At 37.4% G+C, this 18,720-nt stretch overlaps 1 protein-coding gene across 1 annotated transcript in view; it reads right to left on the bottom strand.

Annotated features, from left to right (window-relative positions):
* Positions 1–4,842: 4,842 nt before the first annotated feature.
* Positions 4,843–18,720, bottom strand: part of CHRM3 (cholinergic receptor muscarinic 3) — a 197,227-nt gene continuing 183,349 nt past the window's right edge. The window contains exon 3 of the mRNA XM_013943963.2: positions 4,843–6,703. Coding sequence (XP_013799417.2) covers positions 4,876–6,703 — 1,828 coding nt within the window. The 3' untranslated portion in view covers positions 4,843–4,875. The remainder of the gene's footprint in view (positions 6,704–18,720) is intronic.

Consider the following 18,720-nt stretch of genomic DNA (forward strand, 5'->3'; position numbering starts at 1 on the left):
GAAGATAAAAGGAGAAAGTCCTAGTTAAATAAGATTTTTAATTCTATGAAAACCTGAATGTCATATATGACTTAGCTAAGCTTCCACATAGAAATGCTTGGGTGTCTTGGGAGTTCAGTTTGAGACAGAAGAGACAGCCATCACTACAAACAGCTGAACTAAAATGGACATCTGTACATAACCCTTCGGTTAGCAGAAAGCAGTCTACAAATATATACCACTTTGACCTTTTGCTTCCAGAAACAAGTGCAGCAGTATTTAGATGGGCAAATGCATAAATGATAAAAGGAATAGTTAAGCCACATAGTTAAGCCATATAGTTCATCACCACATAGAAAATCATTGAGGCTGGAAGGCAGTTTTGAATAGGGACAGTTGATTTACATGGATCAAAGTATATTCAAGGTTATCCCACTGAATATGTATGCTTTTAGAAACCTTCGAAGGCATAAAAATACCTCATGATTCATGAACTAGATGAAGCTTGAGCTACCGGGTCTTGGCAGGACTTGCTCCAAGGCGCCAAGGCCGGGGGGAGGTTGCTGCCCATCTGCCTGCCCGGGACACACTGTTTCTGGGCATGAGCACCTGGATTAGATGGAGCCTGCTCCAATTCCTTATGGTAATTATTCTATATCCTTAGAAAAGACAGAATCAGACCTCAGCACTACAACTGCTGGGGCTAGCAATGTGATTTCTTATAGTCTAAGAGCAGTTTAACTTTGCCCAGGAATTTTATGGAAGGAAAGAGAGAGACTGATACCAAGACAAGCTTGTAAAATGCATTTTATGGAAAGAATCTGGGAGCCATTTGGAGGAGAATGAAGTTTTGGGATCTCAAATATAAATTTGAAGAGGGATGCATATGTGGTCAGATGGTTAAGGGTGCAAGTGAGATGCAGTTTATCAGTAGCTTAGCACTATTCCATGACTATCCCTACTGTACATGTGGTAGCATAATGATGTGTTTATATTCAAAATTACTGACACTGCAGGTCAGGACAAAAAGATAAAAATAGATTTCCTTTCACCTTGATGTTTGCACTCTGTACAGGCAAAGTGAGCTTATGTCAAGACTTGCATTCACTTCTTACATACACAAGATTGATAATGAGCCAGGACTTTTTAGAGTATTCTTAAAAGAATAGGAAAAAAAATACAAGAATTGAGACAATAAAATAAGAAAGCAAAGTTATACGTAATTGAGGAAGGCCACCAGCTTTCTCAGAACATGTGTGGGTATCCTCACAAAACTGCCAGATGCCTTTAGGTTGTTTATTGTTCAGAATATTTAGATCCAGCAGTCCCTGGGAACTGCTCAGGCCTTTCATATATTTGTTTAGCTTAAGAATAGTGACATATCGATGGGCAGTTTACATTTGGAAGTGTGTTATGCTGTAGTAGGATAAAGTGCTTCAGGCATCATGATACTTGTCCCTGCATCACTGGATCAGACATTTTTCACAGCCTCTACTTGTACAGAAGCAATACATTTCTATCATACAACTTTACAACATCGGGAAATGCAAGCAAATATATTACAACATATTTTACTGTGTTCAGGGGCTGACAGTGATTGGGGGCTATTCTACAAAGCTTTCTCTAGGCAATCCCATGGCTCCCGTCCGGCTACAGCCTCTCTGATTTCTTGATCCTCTTCAGATGGAGTCTAATCTTGTATTATTGCAACTAATGGGGCTGGGGCCTGGCCTCTGAAAAGCCAGCTGTCCATGTGAGGAATGGTTATGGGCCTGAGCTGTTTCTCTGCCCTCAGAATGATGCTTTTTATTATGTTTCTGACTTAATTTTCCTCAAAATAGATGAAATATTACTATGCTTGTATTGTTAAAAGTAGTGCTGTGTCAGATTGTACCTTCTGGTTTTGCACTGTTCTTCTTCTGCAACCTGTTATGTGCGCCTATGTTCATAAATAATATATCCACTTGTGCATATAGTTAAAATCTTTGTGTGTGCACGGGTTTAATGCACACACATAGAAATATAAAATACAAATTAATTTGATCCCCACTGTATTTGCAATACAGCCAAATTCTTAATATTTTATAGTGAGTATTCCAGTAAATAAATAACTGATCTATGCTGCAATATGTGTATACATAATTTATGTGGCCTGTAAATAACATTTTAAAGCCTGTTCACACATCAAAAAACAGATTGTTTATTTTTCTCTTAAAACAATCCAAGGGTTTAATTCTTCCTATTATGTAAACAGTGGTGACGGTCGCTTTCAAAGAAGCTTAACTTCATTAAAAAATAATAGTTTCCTATTGTAAAATCAATACTAATATACCATAAATCCCCGTGATGAACTCTGGCTTCCTTATTTGCTCTCACATTTTGTGTATTAGGGGCACAGCACTACTCTAGATATCAGAAGATAATAATATGGCAATATATATAGATATAGACATATATTTAAATGTTAAAACATTAGTTAGGTCAACTTGAGTAGTGAATGTACTTCAGATATGTGCTTCGTTCTGTAAATAAAGGTCTTAAATTTTCCTTGCAACATAGAGAACACTCTGTGGACCTTATAAGTCTTTGGTTGTATGTGGCTACCAAACCTGTAAGCCAATTCCGGGTTTCTTTGGCTCAAAATATACTTGTGACATATATATCAAGCTTTAATGTTTTTCTCTTGTTTTATACTAAACTTGTACTTGCACTAGACTTGCAATATCATTTGCAAGCTCACTTTTAGGTAGACATTTTAAACAACTCATAAAAAAGAAAGATTTGCATGTCGAGTTTTCGTGACAAGAAAGCTAGGTATACTCTATTCACTTCTCAAGCAGACCTTTGTGAATCACTTTAAAAGGACACTACAGCTGAAGACTGAAGAGCAATATTTATCAACATTAAATAAAACATTTTGTGAAGTATGTATAAATATTTCTTCATATGAACATAACACAAAATTAAATAGTTCAGACACACAGACACCATTTAATATATTTCCACTGTTGTCAAAATCATCTGTAAACACCATCTCACACTAAATACAAAAGCAGCTTTTACATCAGTTCTGTGTTCACAACACTGATGCCCCTTTGTAAAAGAAAATTTTTGTTTTGTTTTATTTTCAGCAAAATAAGAGTTTAAGCAATAAAAAAAAATTTTGGTCAGTTCAAAGGAGAATACAAAATTATCTTTCAACGTGTAACTAAATCAGATTTAGAACAATACTTTAAAGTACAATCCTTTCCCCAGGGGATCTCTTACTTTTATAAAATCACACTATGTTTGGTGCAGACCACATCACAAATACCAGGAAATACCGGTCATGTCTAAGCTATAAATACTAAAGCCCTTTTTAATTTTCTTTATCAAAAATTGCCAGGTTACAAATTGGTAATATCCACATTTTTCAAAACACTGAATAACCCGGGATTAAACAGATTTAGACGTTTTCCTATTGATGATTTTTAAAACAGATTCTGGAAGAAAACTCCAACACTTCTCAGCGAGCATCCTTCCTGTGCAAAGCAACAAAGGATTTCTTCTGCACAAACCTTTTGCATCGGGAGATCACCTGGGCAGACAGTGCAAGTGGGGGGGCTCCCCCAAGTCTGCACAGAGAAAATGACAACTTGACCTTTCAGCCGTGAGCCCCGGGCACCCTGTGCGCCGGAGCGAGCCGCTGCAGCGCCCGGAGCTCGCCCAGGCCAGGGGGTGCAATGGGCACAGGGCACCCCGGCGTGATCCCACGCCCCAGGAACAGCGCGGCCACCCCCGCACGAGGCGGGAGGCCAGCTAGCAGCCCCGCTCCCACCGTGGCCACAGCTGCGCGCCGCCACTGCCGAGCACAGATTTGGGCTCTCGCCACCCTACAGCCCACGGTGATGACAACTCCATGCCCTGTCTTGAACATAGCATTCGGTTCCTGCAGGTCTTTCAAAGAGGCATGATCGCTTTGGGGAGAGATCCTGTGCTCAATGTTAAGCTTTTAGTGGACATGTGCCCCATTTTAAAGCTCTGTAGACTGTTAGGTTTACAGGCTATGCTTCAGTTAGCTCCATTTTAAATCTGTGTACACTCTTTTGGTTTCAAAGATAAATTCCAATTTCAGGCAGCAAGTAATGAGAAATATACTAATAAAATGATTCTCTGATTTTTTTTTTATTGCATTCATATGCAACAGTGAGAGGGGGCCCTGTAAAAAAACCTAGACCAATAGTTCACCTCTTTCCTGGTATGTGTGTATTGCAGAGGTGTGAATGTATGTTATGCATACATACACACTCACACACACACATATATATAACATGAGCTGCACACATAGATACTCTGCAGTCAGGAGTCAGGGGTACAGTTAACAATACACCAAAAGAGGAGTAGACAGGAAGCTCTACTTGGACAACAAGAAGCAATTTTGCAACCTATACAGTGTCTCAAATAATTTCCTAATCCTGTTTTGCTAGCTTGCTACGTCTGTACGTGACTTGAATCGAAAGTTGTTGAATTCCTTGGGAACAGAAGAGTTGGGCTAGCTAGATGTGCTTACCTGAGATCCCAGAGTTGATTACAATCAAAGAACTGGGCAGATCAGTAATGGGTTTATAATTGCTATACAGCTTCTTGCAATTTTGTAGGAAACTTTCTTAAGTCTTTCATTCCTTAGTAAAAATGTTGAAGTTTGTTAGTTTTTGCTGAATGCAGATTTGATTTTTATATTAAACTGGATTTATTAAAAGCATACATAAGCCTGGCAGCTGCTTTCACGTCTTGATGTTTAAATGTTTGAACCAGCACCCTGGAACCACCCTCCCTCCCCATCCCATCCCATCCCGTCCCATCCCATCCCATCCCATCCTCCCTCGTTACTGTTTTATTTGTTTAAAAAATACTATTCTATGAAGCCTCCCTAGGGATCCGCTTATGAAAAATGACCGACTGCCTTTGCTGATACTGCTGTTTGCGTCGTTTCCGTTTGTCACACTGGCACAGCAGTAACATCTTGAAAGTGGTTCTGAATGTTTTGTTACACAGTGCATAGCACACAGGGTTGACCGTGCTATTGATGTAGCAAAGCCAGTACCCCAGGTTCCAGACAGTTTTGGGGATACAGCTTTTGCAAAAGGTGTTCACCAGAACCATGATGTTATAGGGGGTCCAGGTAACGATGAAGGCAAACAAAATGGCACTGAGCGTTTGTGCCGCTTTCTTTTCTTTGATAAGTGACATTCGTTTTCGCTTGGTGATCTGACTTCTGGTCTTCAAGGCAAACTTTTTTGCCAGGGTTGCTTCCTTGAAGGACAAAGGCAAGGCTGCAGATGTCTTGGCCACCGATGAAATGCCATCAGACGCTGTGGCCAACTCTACTGCTGACCCTGGCTGAATTGGAAGCTTTGAAAAGCTCTTTTGGAAACTTCCACCATCCTGAAAACTTTTTGGAGGGTGCAATTTTTTAGGTTTCCTTTCTTTCGACTCTGTGTCAGATTTCTGCAGTTCATCCCCTGAATCATGCAAATCTTCTGAAGAAGGTAGTTTTGTGGAATTGAGGATGGCGCTGTGACCAGGAAGCTTCAGCACGATCGAATAGATGGCTCTGGTCTCTGCAGCGATGTCTTCTTCATCGGAGGAGGCTGAATTTTCAAGAGAGGCAGCAGCATCGTTGTTGTTCCAGCTGTCACTGCTGCTGTGCTCTTGGTCCCCCTGGTCTGTGTTGGGTTCCCAGCTCTTCATTGTGAGCCAGAAGTGGCAGCGTCTATATTTCCTCCGGGAGGAGCGTTTCATGCTCTGCCGTTGCAGCTCGTAGCTGCTGCAACTCCGGGAGCTGCCCGTTTGGTGTACAAAGCGCGCTGCCTCTGCTTCGCTGCCCGAAGCCTGTAGCCCTGCTAACTCTTTGGTGCGTTTCTCGGTCTCCTTGTAGATCCTCCAATACAAAATACTCATAATGGTGACGGGCAAGTAAAAGGCAGCTATGGCAGTGCCAAAAGTGATGATAGGTTCACTTAGAAACTGGATAAAACATTCTCCAGGAGGCACAGTCCTCTCCCCAACAAAATATTGCCAGAACAAGATGGCAGGGGCCCAAAGAACAAAAGAGATGACCCATGCTAAACCAATCATAACTCCAGCCCTTTTGGTTGTTCGTTTGGCTCTATACGTAAGTGGCCTAGTGATGGAAAAATACCTGTCAAAACTTATAACAAGGAGATTCATGACGGAGGCATTACTGGCGACATAGTCAATGGCGAGCCAAAGATCACAGGCCAAGTTTCCCAAAGCCCAGTGACCCATGATGATGTATGTGGTGGAGAGATTCATGGAAATAACGCCAATGATCAAATCTGCACAAGCAAGACTCAGCAAGAAGTAGTTGTTGACTGTTTTCAGTTGTTTGTTAACCTTAAATGCAACAATCACTAGGATGTTTCCTATGATGGTCACCAGTGCAAGGATCCCAGTAAGGAAAGCAATCAAAACCACTTGCCAGACAGTGTGCCCACCCAGAGGGTCTTTGCTCGTGGCATTTAGGGACGTATTTGCTGATCTCACAGTGGAGAAGGGAAAACTCTCTGTTGTCCGAGGGAAATCATAGCTGCCAATGAGCGATGCTGCTTCATCAAGTAGTCCTGGTCCGTGGGAATCTCTGTTCCAGAAGGAGCTCACATTTGCAAACAGGGGGGAGGCTGAACTGTTATTGTGCATGATCATTGTGGCTCTCTGACATAGTCTGCAGTGGGGGAGAACAGAACAAAACAGAAGAACACCCAAGTCAACAAATGATGACAGTAAATGAAAAAATCTTCCAAATTCTCATATGCATAAAATCCCCCAAGCACTTTGAAAGTTATCCTTACAAGCAAAGCCGTCTGTGGCTCTTTCTAGGTCAAATATATATGTGGTAGTGCTCAATTTACAGCTGTGATTAATCTGGGCTCTTTGTAATATTTGCATATTGTTTCCTTCAAAACATCCAGTCACAGAATAACCAAAATCCCAAGAGAATTTGAACCCACAATAGCATTAAAATGGCCCCCTACCTCTATAATGGATTGGCCCTGAACCTTACACCTCAACAGCCTGCTATCCCGGAGCCTTCAAAAACCAAATGTCAGACATGTGCGGCTCCAAACCCTCCGGGTCAGTCAGTGCTGGTCCCCAGTGCTCCTGTGGCACTTGCAAAACACAACACCAGCCTCAGCTGCCTGCAGCTACAGCTAATGATAAACCCAAATATTGTCCCATCTTTCATTACTTAAAGTATAGATATAAAAAGTCAGCTTTGTTTCAGTGTTTGTCAGAGGCTACCACATCCCCTGAGACTGTAAAGATCTTTTCATTTTCATTGACATTTTGACTGTCTGATAAAGGTACTGAAATTCCTCAGTAGTACTTTTTGCACATGCCACAATTCACTTTTCATGCACATTTTTATCTTTGGACTAACAATTTTGTACGTCTAATGACTTCAGAATTTCTTTGGGGCAACACATGTTAAAATTTCCTTTGAAAGTATGGTCTCCAGAGTCAGGAAAAAATGTTTGGCAGATGTCAGAGCAATCATTAAACACTTTAGAAAAAGAGGAAAAAGCATGAAAAGGATTCATAATTAAACCTTAAACCTTTTCCCCAAGTACTTATGTAAAATGAAGTCATGCCCAGAATAGGTATTTGCATTTCCCTTATTTCATTTACTTCTGTGGTCAACTGACTAGATTAAGTTTTATAAATCAAATTTTTCATCAAGCAGCAAGAATTCTGATGAAAAAGTCTTCTGCTGATGGTAAATATTCAACAAAATGTGCTGTGAAACTCAAATGTTTGTTTGTCTTCTAACTGTGAATCAGTCCAGGCTCAATATATTATGACATGATATAATGAGTAGCAAAATGTTACTGGTGTTACACAAAATATTTAACCAGAAGGGAGTTTTTGTTTTAGGTTCTTAATTAATTTCTACATTCTGTTTTCCCTTGAACTGTACTTGTACTTTTGTTAGCAAGCCATAAGGGATCATGTGATTTTAAATGCTGCAATTCCTTTGATATATACGGTAAACGGACCAATATTTAGTTCACTTACCTCATGCACAATAATTAACATAGAAAACATTTTTGGGGATCTAAAGTAAATGAGACATTAAGTTGTCTCTTTTATTAATAAAAGGTTACAGTGAGGTTGCCTTATCCTAATATAATTCAACCCATTTTTAATGCATTTATCTTTTTACCACACAAGATGTGAACATAATAGTAAGAGTAAATATTGCTCTGGGGAATCACACATTTTAACTTTAACTCTTTTCTTGAATAGAGAGATTGTAAATTTGAAGCAACACTAGAATTTCTTTAAAAAAAAGGTAAGAATTCTATAAACTGTAAACAACATTTACTGAAATATAAAATCTAGAAAGGGAAATAAAGTTGTTTTAAATCAAAGTATGTTGAAACTAAAATTATATTTTATCAAAAATCCTTGACATTTCAAGTTCTATTTTCTTTGAAAAGTGGACATGTAGGAAATATTTCTGAACATTCACATAAAAAGACTCTACAGACATTGGTAAAATTTAATTGTCAGGCTGCTCCTCTAAAATGTTTATTATTTTATACCACTTTAATTGTTCCTTTACTATCAGTAGTACTGACACATTGAGCCATATGATAACAGAAAGTGACTGTAATTTTTTTTTTCTAGGAATAGGTTTCCAGATAACACACAGATTTTGAAAAGAGCTGCTGCTCTAATTGATACAATAAATGCTTATCTTATTTTCTAGATCAAAGTGCCAGTCTTCTTTAATACAGAACAAACAGTAGGCACTTTGATCTAGGAAAGGAGATGAAATGTTTAAGCTGTATCTAATACTTTACAAACAGAAATAAATTAGACTGTTTTCATCATTATGAAATGAGAACTAATATCAGGATATGACTTACCACATGAGATATTATTATGATATACTATTGTTTCATTAATCTTACTAGGACTTTGCTGATAAGAAAATTGAAGTGAAAAATATAAAATTATTTCACAAATGAATTGAAATTAGGAATTATTTTTGGAACAGAGTTTTCCAAACTTTTTCACCTCGAAATATTGTGGAGTATTTTATCCAAAGCTGTACAATATCATAAAATTCATTTTTAAATGAAAATTTCATTTTCTTATGGAAAAAATGACATTTTTCACTAGTTGTATCGGAAAAGGAAAGCAATTCAAAGAGAGCTATGAGGAACTTAAGTAGTATGAATTATTTGTCTTTAAGTAGTTCTGTAAGAAGGAAACACTGCAAAGAAGTAGAAAAGCAAATATACAATAGGAATAGAGGCAGGCAACCTGTAATTATGTGTTTTAAAGAATTAGTTTTAAAAACCCAGGAAGTTAAAACAAATACACAGCATTGTAACTAGTCACAAACCTTACACTGATATCACATCACATTATAACTATAACATTATATATTCTAAAAATGACTTAATCCTTTGAAGAAATGTAGAAGCTAAGTAGATTTCCCCACATTCTCAGCTCATTTTCTCATATCTACGTACAAATAAAGCTTCTACAACTCTGTCTGTGCTAAATGTTGCATTATATGTGGCTATTGAGATATGTGTTTGTCTGTTTTTATGGCTATCACACATTTCTTCCACCTGATTGATTCAGACTTTATGGGAAATTTCATTAGAGGATATAAAACAATCAGAGTAACAACTCTTATCAGCTTTATGTAAGATATATAAGAAGCAGGAATAGAGAGCATTCAACATATTGAAGACTGGCCCTGAGTTTGTACCTAACGCATAATAATGCATAATTTGTATCTAATACATAATTCATGCAAGTGTCTTCCAAAGGACTCAGGGCATGAGGAGGAAATGGTGGGTGGAAGAACGGCCTATGCTGGCTGCTCATAACAGTGTGAGTGATGAAACATGACAAGGGAAAGGAAAAGAAGCAAATCCTTTGCCAAAAAAGCTGGAAAGAAAGCCACTGGTGTGTGGGGCATTTCTCCCTACAAATTAAAATATGATGCCAGCAAATGCATCCATTTACTATCTACTAAAGAGCCATAGCATTTTACATATATCCATACTTTTTGTCCTTCAGCACTTTTGAAGCCTTGGGCTTAATGTCTGCAGAAATTTTATTCTCTCTAATTCTAAAGAAATCCATGAGAATGATGGTGTCTTAGAACCGCAGAAGATTTGGGCTCTTAAGCATGTGGAGCTGCTGAAATACAGCTGCTGCTGGAATGAGTAGGGCACAGCACAGTGCACAGTGACTTTGGCCAAATACCAAATACTCCCCTTGCGAGAACTGTCCCTATCGGTTTTAATGATGAGGCAGAGCAAAGTGGTCATCAGTCTTAAAGTCAGCTCAGGAAGATTCCCTTTACACAGCGTATCGGGATGACCAATCTGTTCATTCTTCATGAACAAAGCTCACAAAGCAAGCATCTACCAACTTAGGTTTCAGCATCTTTACATATATGGCTAATATGAAGGTGAAGTCATGAAAATGGCTCTATAAAAAGAAATACACAGAGGTCTATTTCACAAAATGGCTACAAATAAGTGAACAAGAATGTGCAAATAGACAACAGATTTCTAAAAGAAAGACCAGTATTTTGTGCTTTTCCAAAGACTATCTGTAGGCAAGCTTTTGAAGGCAAGACATAGAAGAGCATGAATGGATAAAAGGTAAGCTGCAGCATGTAACTCATTCACTGAGGCCTCTTTCATCTGTACTGCTATGCGATATCTATACAGTCAAATTTTTTATTTTTCTCAATCAAAAATCTACAGACTTGTCAAACTGCTTCTCTCAAGAAAATCTACATGGATTTTTCTGAAACAATTTCACCATGTACTTGCCCTCTATTAGAGAAGCTGTGGGATACAATGTATTTTTTTCTTTGTCTCTGGCTATACCACTTCCGACTATGAAGCTGGTTTAGTTCAGGTCACCAAACACACACAACACGTCCCCACAGATCTGTCTCACTGCTTCAAAGAAGCTGCAGAAGTCAAACTTGCACAGCATGAGATAGACTCATCCCACCTACACTGCTGAGATGAAAGTCTGCAGAAAGGCAGATGGAGGGCCTGGATGGGAACCACTCGCTTGCTTTTCATTCACACCTCTTCACACATGCTCATACCAGCTCTACTCCTTTGCCTTGACCAAAAAGGACATTCATTTACACATGGTATATCTATACAAATGGAGTCCCCACATATTCAAAAATCATCAGTGAGGGCACATGGAAACCTAATGTACAATAGCATTCTCCTTTGAAGGAGATGGTGAAGCACTACTCAGTGTGTGCATGAAACAAAAATACTGTTCAGTTGTGAGTGATTGCTCACAAGCAATCACATAATCACTTCAGCAAGTGTTGAAACTGTTCTTGCCAATTGTTTGTGGGTCAGGGTGGTTAGTCACAGTGAAATGGAAATCTTTGCATCAAATGGGATCAGTGGAAAACATCCTTTTTGCTGTGCTGTATTTAGGAAGCAGAGACATCTTTTCTAGACCTCTCAGATGAGATGAGGTCACAGTAGTATGAGAGATCTGAAATGACAATTTGCCAGCTATATGCCAGATATGATTAGTCTTGTAGGGTGCAGACCTTCCTTCACTGACATTAGGGGCAGAGAGCAGAGGATGAAAGGCACAAAGCATCCCCTGCTCACACATATACTTACAAAAACTCTGCAAGGTAACATCTTATGCCTAGTTAAGTACTGAGAAGTCAGAAAGGTAAGCTCAGAGTTGTGATGATACTATTACATCATTTTTTCATAAAAAGTACAAGCTGGTATCATCTAAGATAAAAAGAAAGTGCTAGTAGTATTGTGAATATAGTCCTTTGTTATTCTGGCTCTTTACAAGTTCCTGCAATCTAAGTGTTTAACTCAGTAAGAAATGTATTACCCATATTTTCATTTTCATGGAAGTAACCTACCTCCACCACCACCACCAGCACAACTCTATTTTCAATCAGTGACCAGATTTTCTTCACTTATCTGTAAGTTTGGTAGCTGAACGGGGATTTCAATGCTTTAGGAAGCCACAGCAAGCCAAGTTATCCTTCTCTTTCCAAAACTGCCATGCATTTTCTAGTTTGCGTATAAATGCACTACGGGGAAACAGAGTGCCCTGGGCCCATGGCTCAGACAAAAAGCACATTCTGCAATGCAGCTTGCCAACACCTTCCCAGCAAGCCAAATTTCAGCAGTTCACAGACAGACTGGTGTGTGACCAAGTGGAGAAGGAGTCCCAAATACTTTCATAAAATGCACAGTGCAGCACAGCCTGAGCGAGGAAAACAAAACAAACAAATCTGTGAAATGATCATAGTTCTTACCAGGATGAGAGTTTACAAATCATAGGTACAATATACTAGATTACAGTTTCAAGCCAGTGAGTAACAAAGGAAACTATTTTTACTCCATATAGACTTACCTAAGATTACTGCTAGTGGTTTGGGGCTTTTTGGTTTTTGTTTTTTAATGAGAGCTTATGAAAGGTACTGAACAGAGAACACCAGAGGTAGTACACTCTTCCCAGCCCTTTTGGGAAAGTGTCTGCACAGTACAGGCAATGGCTAGAGAGCCTTTCACGCACCTCCTCTCCAGGGCACCTCTGCTACATGCTCCATTGGAGGGCGTCAGATATGAGGGGTCTCACTGAGGACCATGGGAAGGGAAGGAGAGAGCAGCTGCAGAAATGCTCACTAAGGTGAGCAAAAGACAGGTAAACCATGGACTTCAAAGCCTGGACTTTTGGAATAGACTAATTCATTGCACATTGCTGAGTTTATGGAAAGTAAAATAGAATAGACAGTAGGAACAGTTCAGTCACAGTTTTACTTCATTTCACTTCTCTTTGCTTATTTCATATTCCCGTTATTTTGTCAATAGTACACATTTCAGTTTACCATATTTTTTGCTTTCCTTAGACCTTCCTATTCACAAACACACAACCTCACTTTTTTCAGAGAAATCTGTTTTTTTTGCTGTCTTTAAGAGGCTCTAAGATGAATTTTCCAGGAAGTCAGATGCCACTGTTTAGGCTCGGCTGTATAAGAACCCCCAAAAGTGCAAAAATTTAAGAATTAAGCATTTCTCATTTGGCAAAATAAAAAATATATATGCATTTTAACATTTTCCTGAAATTATTCCTAGGTTACATATGCTAATTTTTCAAATCACACATAGATTTTTTTTTCAAAACATAGTATAGATTTTCCAAAACTTGAAATGAAAAAATGAAGATGCAAGTATTCACATTAACACTCAGAGTTTTACATTTATTATATAGCAACTGGCATTACTTGCAGCTAATGTCACTGAGATAATGTATTCCTTATAGATGTGTGCATGATAACAGGAAGAACAGTGTAATGAGCAGTGAACAGGAACCTCAGATTTACAAAGACTTATGTTATCAATCTTCCTATTGGTAACTTATCTACCTCAGTATAGTTTTGCACCTTTGCAGGATCAAAATACAGAGCCATAGAAATTGATCCTATTATGAAATATTCCAGCCAGTTCTCTTAGATGGTCACAGTAGATACAAATATCTGATATACTTTTATACTTTTATATTCATATATGTATATATAAATATATACTGTTGTCACATTTTCCAAATATTGATATCTATCTTTCACTAATTAACTATTAACGTGATATAAATAAAGCTCAAACATATCTCACTAATATGAATGATCACTGCAAGCATTTCAGCCTCGATCTCTTCTGTTTTCCATCTATAAGGATATTTTGCTTAATCTTACTAAAATTATATAGATTTAATAAGTCAGTGCTTTAAAATCACTTTTGTGATTCACGAATTAGATTTACTTATTATTTGCTTATTATGCTGCTGTTGTTATTGTGGGAGGCATAGCAGGGAGCAAAAAAGGAACTTATTTCTTTAATCATGAGTTTCATATTCATATTCAGCTTTTACAAAATCTAATGCTAGGCACCAAAGTTACCTGATTCGCCTCCTTTGCTGCCCTGTGGTCAGTGAAGGGGAACGTCCCATCATGAGGGTGCTGGGGGCTGAGCTGGCCCCAGCGCCGCAGCCCTGGCTCCTGCCAGGGACCCCCCCTTCGGCACTGCCCACCTAAAGGCACCAAGAAATGCAGTATCTCAAGCTGGGCCGTGGGAAGAGCCTCTCTCATTCCTTCATTTGCCAATCCATTTCCCCTCCACTTGGAAGAGGAGGCCTACTTTTGTGATGCTTAACTGTATCTGCAGCCTCCATCTGTGTCCTACTCACTTACATTGCATTTGCCTTTACAATATTCATTCTTCCAAACACCTTGTTGCACATAATATTGCTTCACTGAAGGTTTTTATATTATGGTAAAAATGTAACTTTGAATACTAATGTGTTCTGATGGCTAGTAAATATTGATTTCAGTGGAAACATCTTATTTACACAGCTATATAAATAAGAATAAATACTGTGCTACCATTAGGACAAGAAAAGAAAAAAACTCAAACACATTACATCTGTTGGCTGCATTTCAAAAATCCAGATGTGTATTTCTGATCCCTTGCATTTAGGACTTTCATCTAAGTTGAGTCTGCTACCTAACTGTAGAATTCTCTTGCATATTTTTTCCAAATAAGTTTTATAAGTAACAAATCAAAATCCTGGTCTGCAATGTTAAAAGGATGGTGATTTTAACAGATATCCATACTTACTGAAAAAGTGCAGCTGTGCGATTTATTACTTACTTATTCCATAGACTTAATGCCTCAATACACATTCGCCTCATGACTTTTAGTTTCAGAGAAATCCTATCCTGAAATCCTTTAAAATATTTCCAGGTAGAACCTTCAGAAAGGAGATATTAGGCTCAGGCCTGATGCGACCTAAGCCTAGAGACTAGTTTAGCATTGGTAATAGCAACAGAATGGCTTAAGGAATTGTCCTGTTCAACTCTCAGGCACATGCACTTTGTGGGTATTTTCTGAACGGCTCGCATGAACAACGTGAAACCTCTGAAAGCCTGATCTGGGAAGTGTCCACACTTTTTGAATTGCAGAAAATCAAAACAAATTAGGTCTTGCTCGATTAAGATTACAGTAAATATTGACTAATCAGATATAACTGTTAAAACTAAGAGGTGCATTCTTGTGAAGACAGGACGTTATTTAAATCCCCAGACAGTTTCTCTTTCAGAGAGGTTTATTAACATTACATGCCGTTTGTCTAATTGATACTGGAGGAAACGGACACGCGGTCCAAAAAGTAGTCAGACTTACTATCAAATACTGACAGTCTTACTCACTTGAGAACCCTCCTGACTTCAGTGTTGTGCACGGTGGGTATCTGGGGACAGGGAGATTTGGCTGAAGGGTTGTTTAGTAGGCTGAATTTAAACATGAAACTAGATTGAGATGAAAGAAGAAAACAACCATGTAATTATCTTGCTTATGCATTATAAGGGCATTTTTTTTCCTTGGAGGAAGAAACTAACCTTCTTAGAGACTTCTTGATTTTACTATTTATAGACATTTTACGCAGTATTGCTTAATATTTTGTTATTTATTATCCCAGTCCTGATTTAAAACTTCACTGCACACATTTCTGTGTAGATACCCAACTGTCTCTTTATGAAAGGCCATCCATTGACTCCACAGGTAATAATCCCAAAGGCATATTTAAAGATCACATATTAAAATATGGTCATGGAAAATAAAAGAATGGGAATTCTTAAGCCTAACTATATTTTCCTCCTACATAGTGTTAAATGCTTATCACTAGAACACTTTGGATAAGCATGAGAAATATGTGTCTACACATACAAAAAAAAAGTTTTTCTAAGTGAATTTCTCTTTTACTAAACACTCCATCCTTCTCTAAAAAAATAATCATGTCTGAGCAAATTAATATCAAGAAGTAAGAGCCTGTTATCAAGCACATGTCAGATAAGACAAGAAGCCCTTTGTAAATTTTACTAAATTTGCTTTCCAATTCTACTTTAAGTCATCTTTCGATACGTTTAGAATCAATATTTAATGTGAATATCAGCCTTTGAGAATATTTACAGAGCAACAGGCCTCATCAGCAGACCTCTTTTCCCTGACTATCTTTAACAAAACTGTTTCAAAACAAAGCAATATCAATTGATTATGCAATAAAAAGAGATACATTTTTGTTTTTAATCTGTCTCACTGACACAAAGTAACATCAAAGAAAACTCGAAAATAAGAGTATGGACATTTTTCAAATATCAAAGAAGACAGAAAGCCTGGACACTGAACTTTAAAGAGGACACCTAAAAAATTCTTCTCAATTTGATTTGTCTGTAGGAAGAAAATGAAATGACAAAATCCTGTCAAGCCTTGAAGCCATAAAATTGAAAATATCTTTTTCTGGAAATCCTTTCAATGGAGGGAAAATAAATAACCTCCAAAAACATAAATAAAAACTCAGACTATAGTTTTGATTTTTTGCCATTTCAAAACCTATGTTTTTTCTTGGGAAAGTAATTTCATTTTCTGTCAACTTCAAGCTGAAACTCAGATATTTTTTGACAAATGCTGCTGAGAGCAAATGAGATAAGAGATACGCTTTGTGATTTATTTAGGGAAAATCATAGAAGAATTTGTGTTTACATCTAGGTCTAGCAAAGAGCTATCAAAGACTTCCGTCCAGACGTCAATTTTTACTTGGCTTCAGGTCCTGTTATATGAAAGATCTCTAACACACATTATTTAAACCTGTTAACTAACATGAGTTTAAAGTTCTCTTGAGTATGAGAGAATCCTAAACCATTTGAAATTGTAGTTTTGCCGAACACTACATTTTACACTATCTAATACATTGCACACAGGTGCTAAAAGTACACACCACCTAATACAGCTTTTGTTAAGGAGGGATACTTTGGCAATTTTACAGAAGATGGAATAATGTAGCTTCAACAGTGCTAGGAATTAGCACTTTATTAATGCAAATTTATTGTTGTTCTCTTTGTTGCCTGAAATATTATTGCTATCTGCTGTAGCAAAACCATCACTCCCACACTGCACAGATGGTTTACTTAAAAAGTGGAAGGAAAGAATTATTGAGAGGTTTCAGCTAGAGGAAGAAATTGCTAAGAAACAGCTATTAACCAATGAAATCTATGCAGATATTTGGACACTGGAACTATTTATATTGAAAAGGAAATTTTATATAATTTTACTCTGTGTGTCAGAATATTATGTTATTAATCACATTGTTTATTATTTGTTCTAAATAGCACTTTAAGTCACACAATTATGTAAGTTTTTTAAACAGTTTAGTTTGGTCCCAAGTGAAAATAGTTCAATAGTGAAATAGCGAAATAGTTCCCAAGTGAAATAGAAAATAGTTGGTCAGATAATGGACATTTTCAGTGCATTTATTTAATTATACTTTGGAAATTCCTGATTCTGAGGTTTGGAAATATTCTTTCATTTTGATAACTTGATCAAAATATAAAAGCATATGAAAAGTGCTAGTGATTCATTAAGGACTGGATTTACTGCTGGGGGGAGAAGAGAGCTATTTGAAGATTGGTGCTGTGTGTGTTCTTTCTATAACTTATGCTACTTTAATAAAACCATAAGTGAAATGCAATGATACAGTTGAAATGAAAAATTTTTATGTTAATGGAAGACTGTGCTGCTAAATCAAATGGAAAAAGGCAAAATGCTTTGTTTCCACATTTCGCTGTAAATATTTGTATCAATACTGACACTAAGTTTCATTATTCACTGGTATCTCTTTAAGTAAATCTTCTTTCCATCTGTTTAAAAGTGTGGTATAATACCCACTAGGTGGCACAACAGTTATTCAGAAGCAAAAGACTGGAATTTGCAATAAAAAATTTAAGTAGTCTCTCATAAAGCCTACATATGTAAGTGGAAATTATAACCAATTAAATTATATCTATTCCATGATAGGGACAGTAGCTAAAATAAATGCATATAATCAAAATATTTTAAAATTATTAAAATAGTGTAAGTCTGAATCAAACTAACAGCCAAATTACCAACAACTGTTTTGTCCTGACTTAATTTCCCCTTTTCCTAAAATAGGCACAACCAAAGGTCCTGGTGGAATTCTGTAACTTAATCAAATTGGTCTGTTCCAAATTCAAACTCCCTGTATGTACGCTGCAAGTTACGTACTTTTAAAGTCCCTTGGAAACCAATGGTAGCAGACACTGGAAGTTCTAATGAATGTAAGCAATTTTTCTTTAATCATTCTTTAATCATATATAGACAAACATTTAAATAATGTTATCAATGCTATAATCTTTTTCAGAGTTTCTTCACAGTTTGTTTGTTTGTTTGTTTGCTTTTTCCAGCTACAAAGCAACATAAATGGAGACATGGCCAATGAAAATAGTTCTGACAGGGATGTTCAGAGGGGGCAGGAGGTGCTAATGAGAAGTTTATTTTGAGTTATTCTACATAATGGCTGTTAGTAACCCCTGTGACAGGTTCCTCTTTCAACTAGCATTTTATTAGGTTGCTATATTTTTGTTTGCTTGAATATCTGCCTTTTCTGCAGATACTTGAAATATATCTTGAGAGTTTAAAGTTTTAGAACTATACTCTTACAATTGTAGTATAAAGAATATACATTCAGGACAAAGAAAGGACTCATAGTTAATAAGTTAAATGTGGAACTGAAGTCCATCCCTACTTCTGTCGTAGGATTTCCACACTGTACAGGAGGAGT

This window comes from Apteryx mantelli, chromosome 3 (assembly GCF_036417845.1).
Source record: "Apteryx mantelli isolate bAptMan1 chromosome 3, bAptMan1.hap1, whole genome shotgun sequence".
NCBI lineage: Eukaryota > Metazoa > Chordata > Aves > Apterygiformes > Apterygidae > Apteryx > Apteryx mantelli.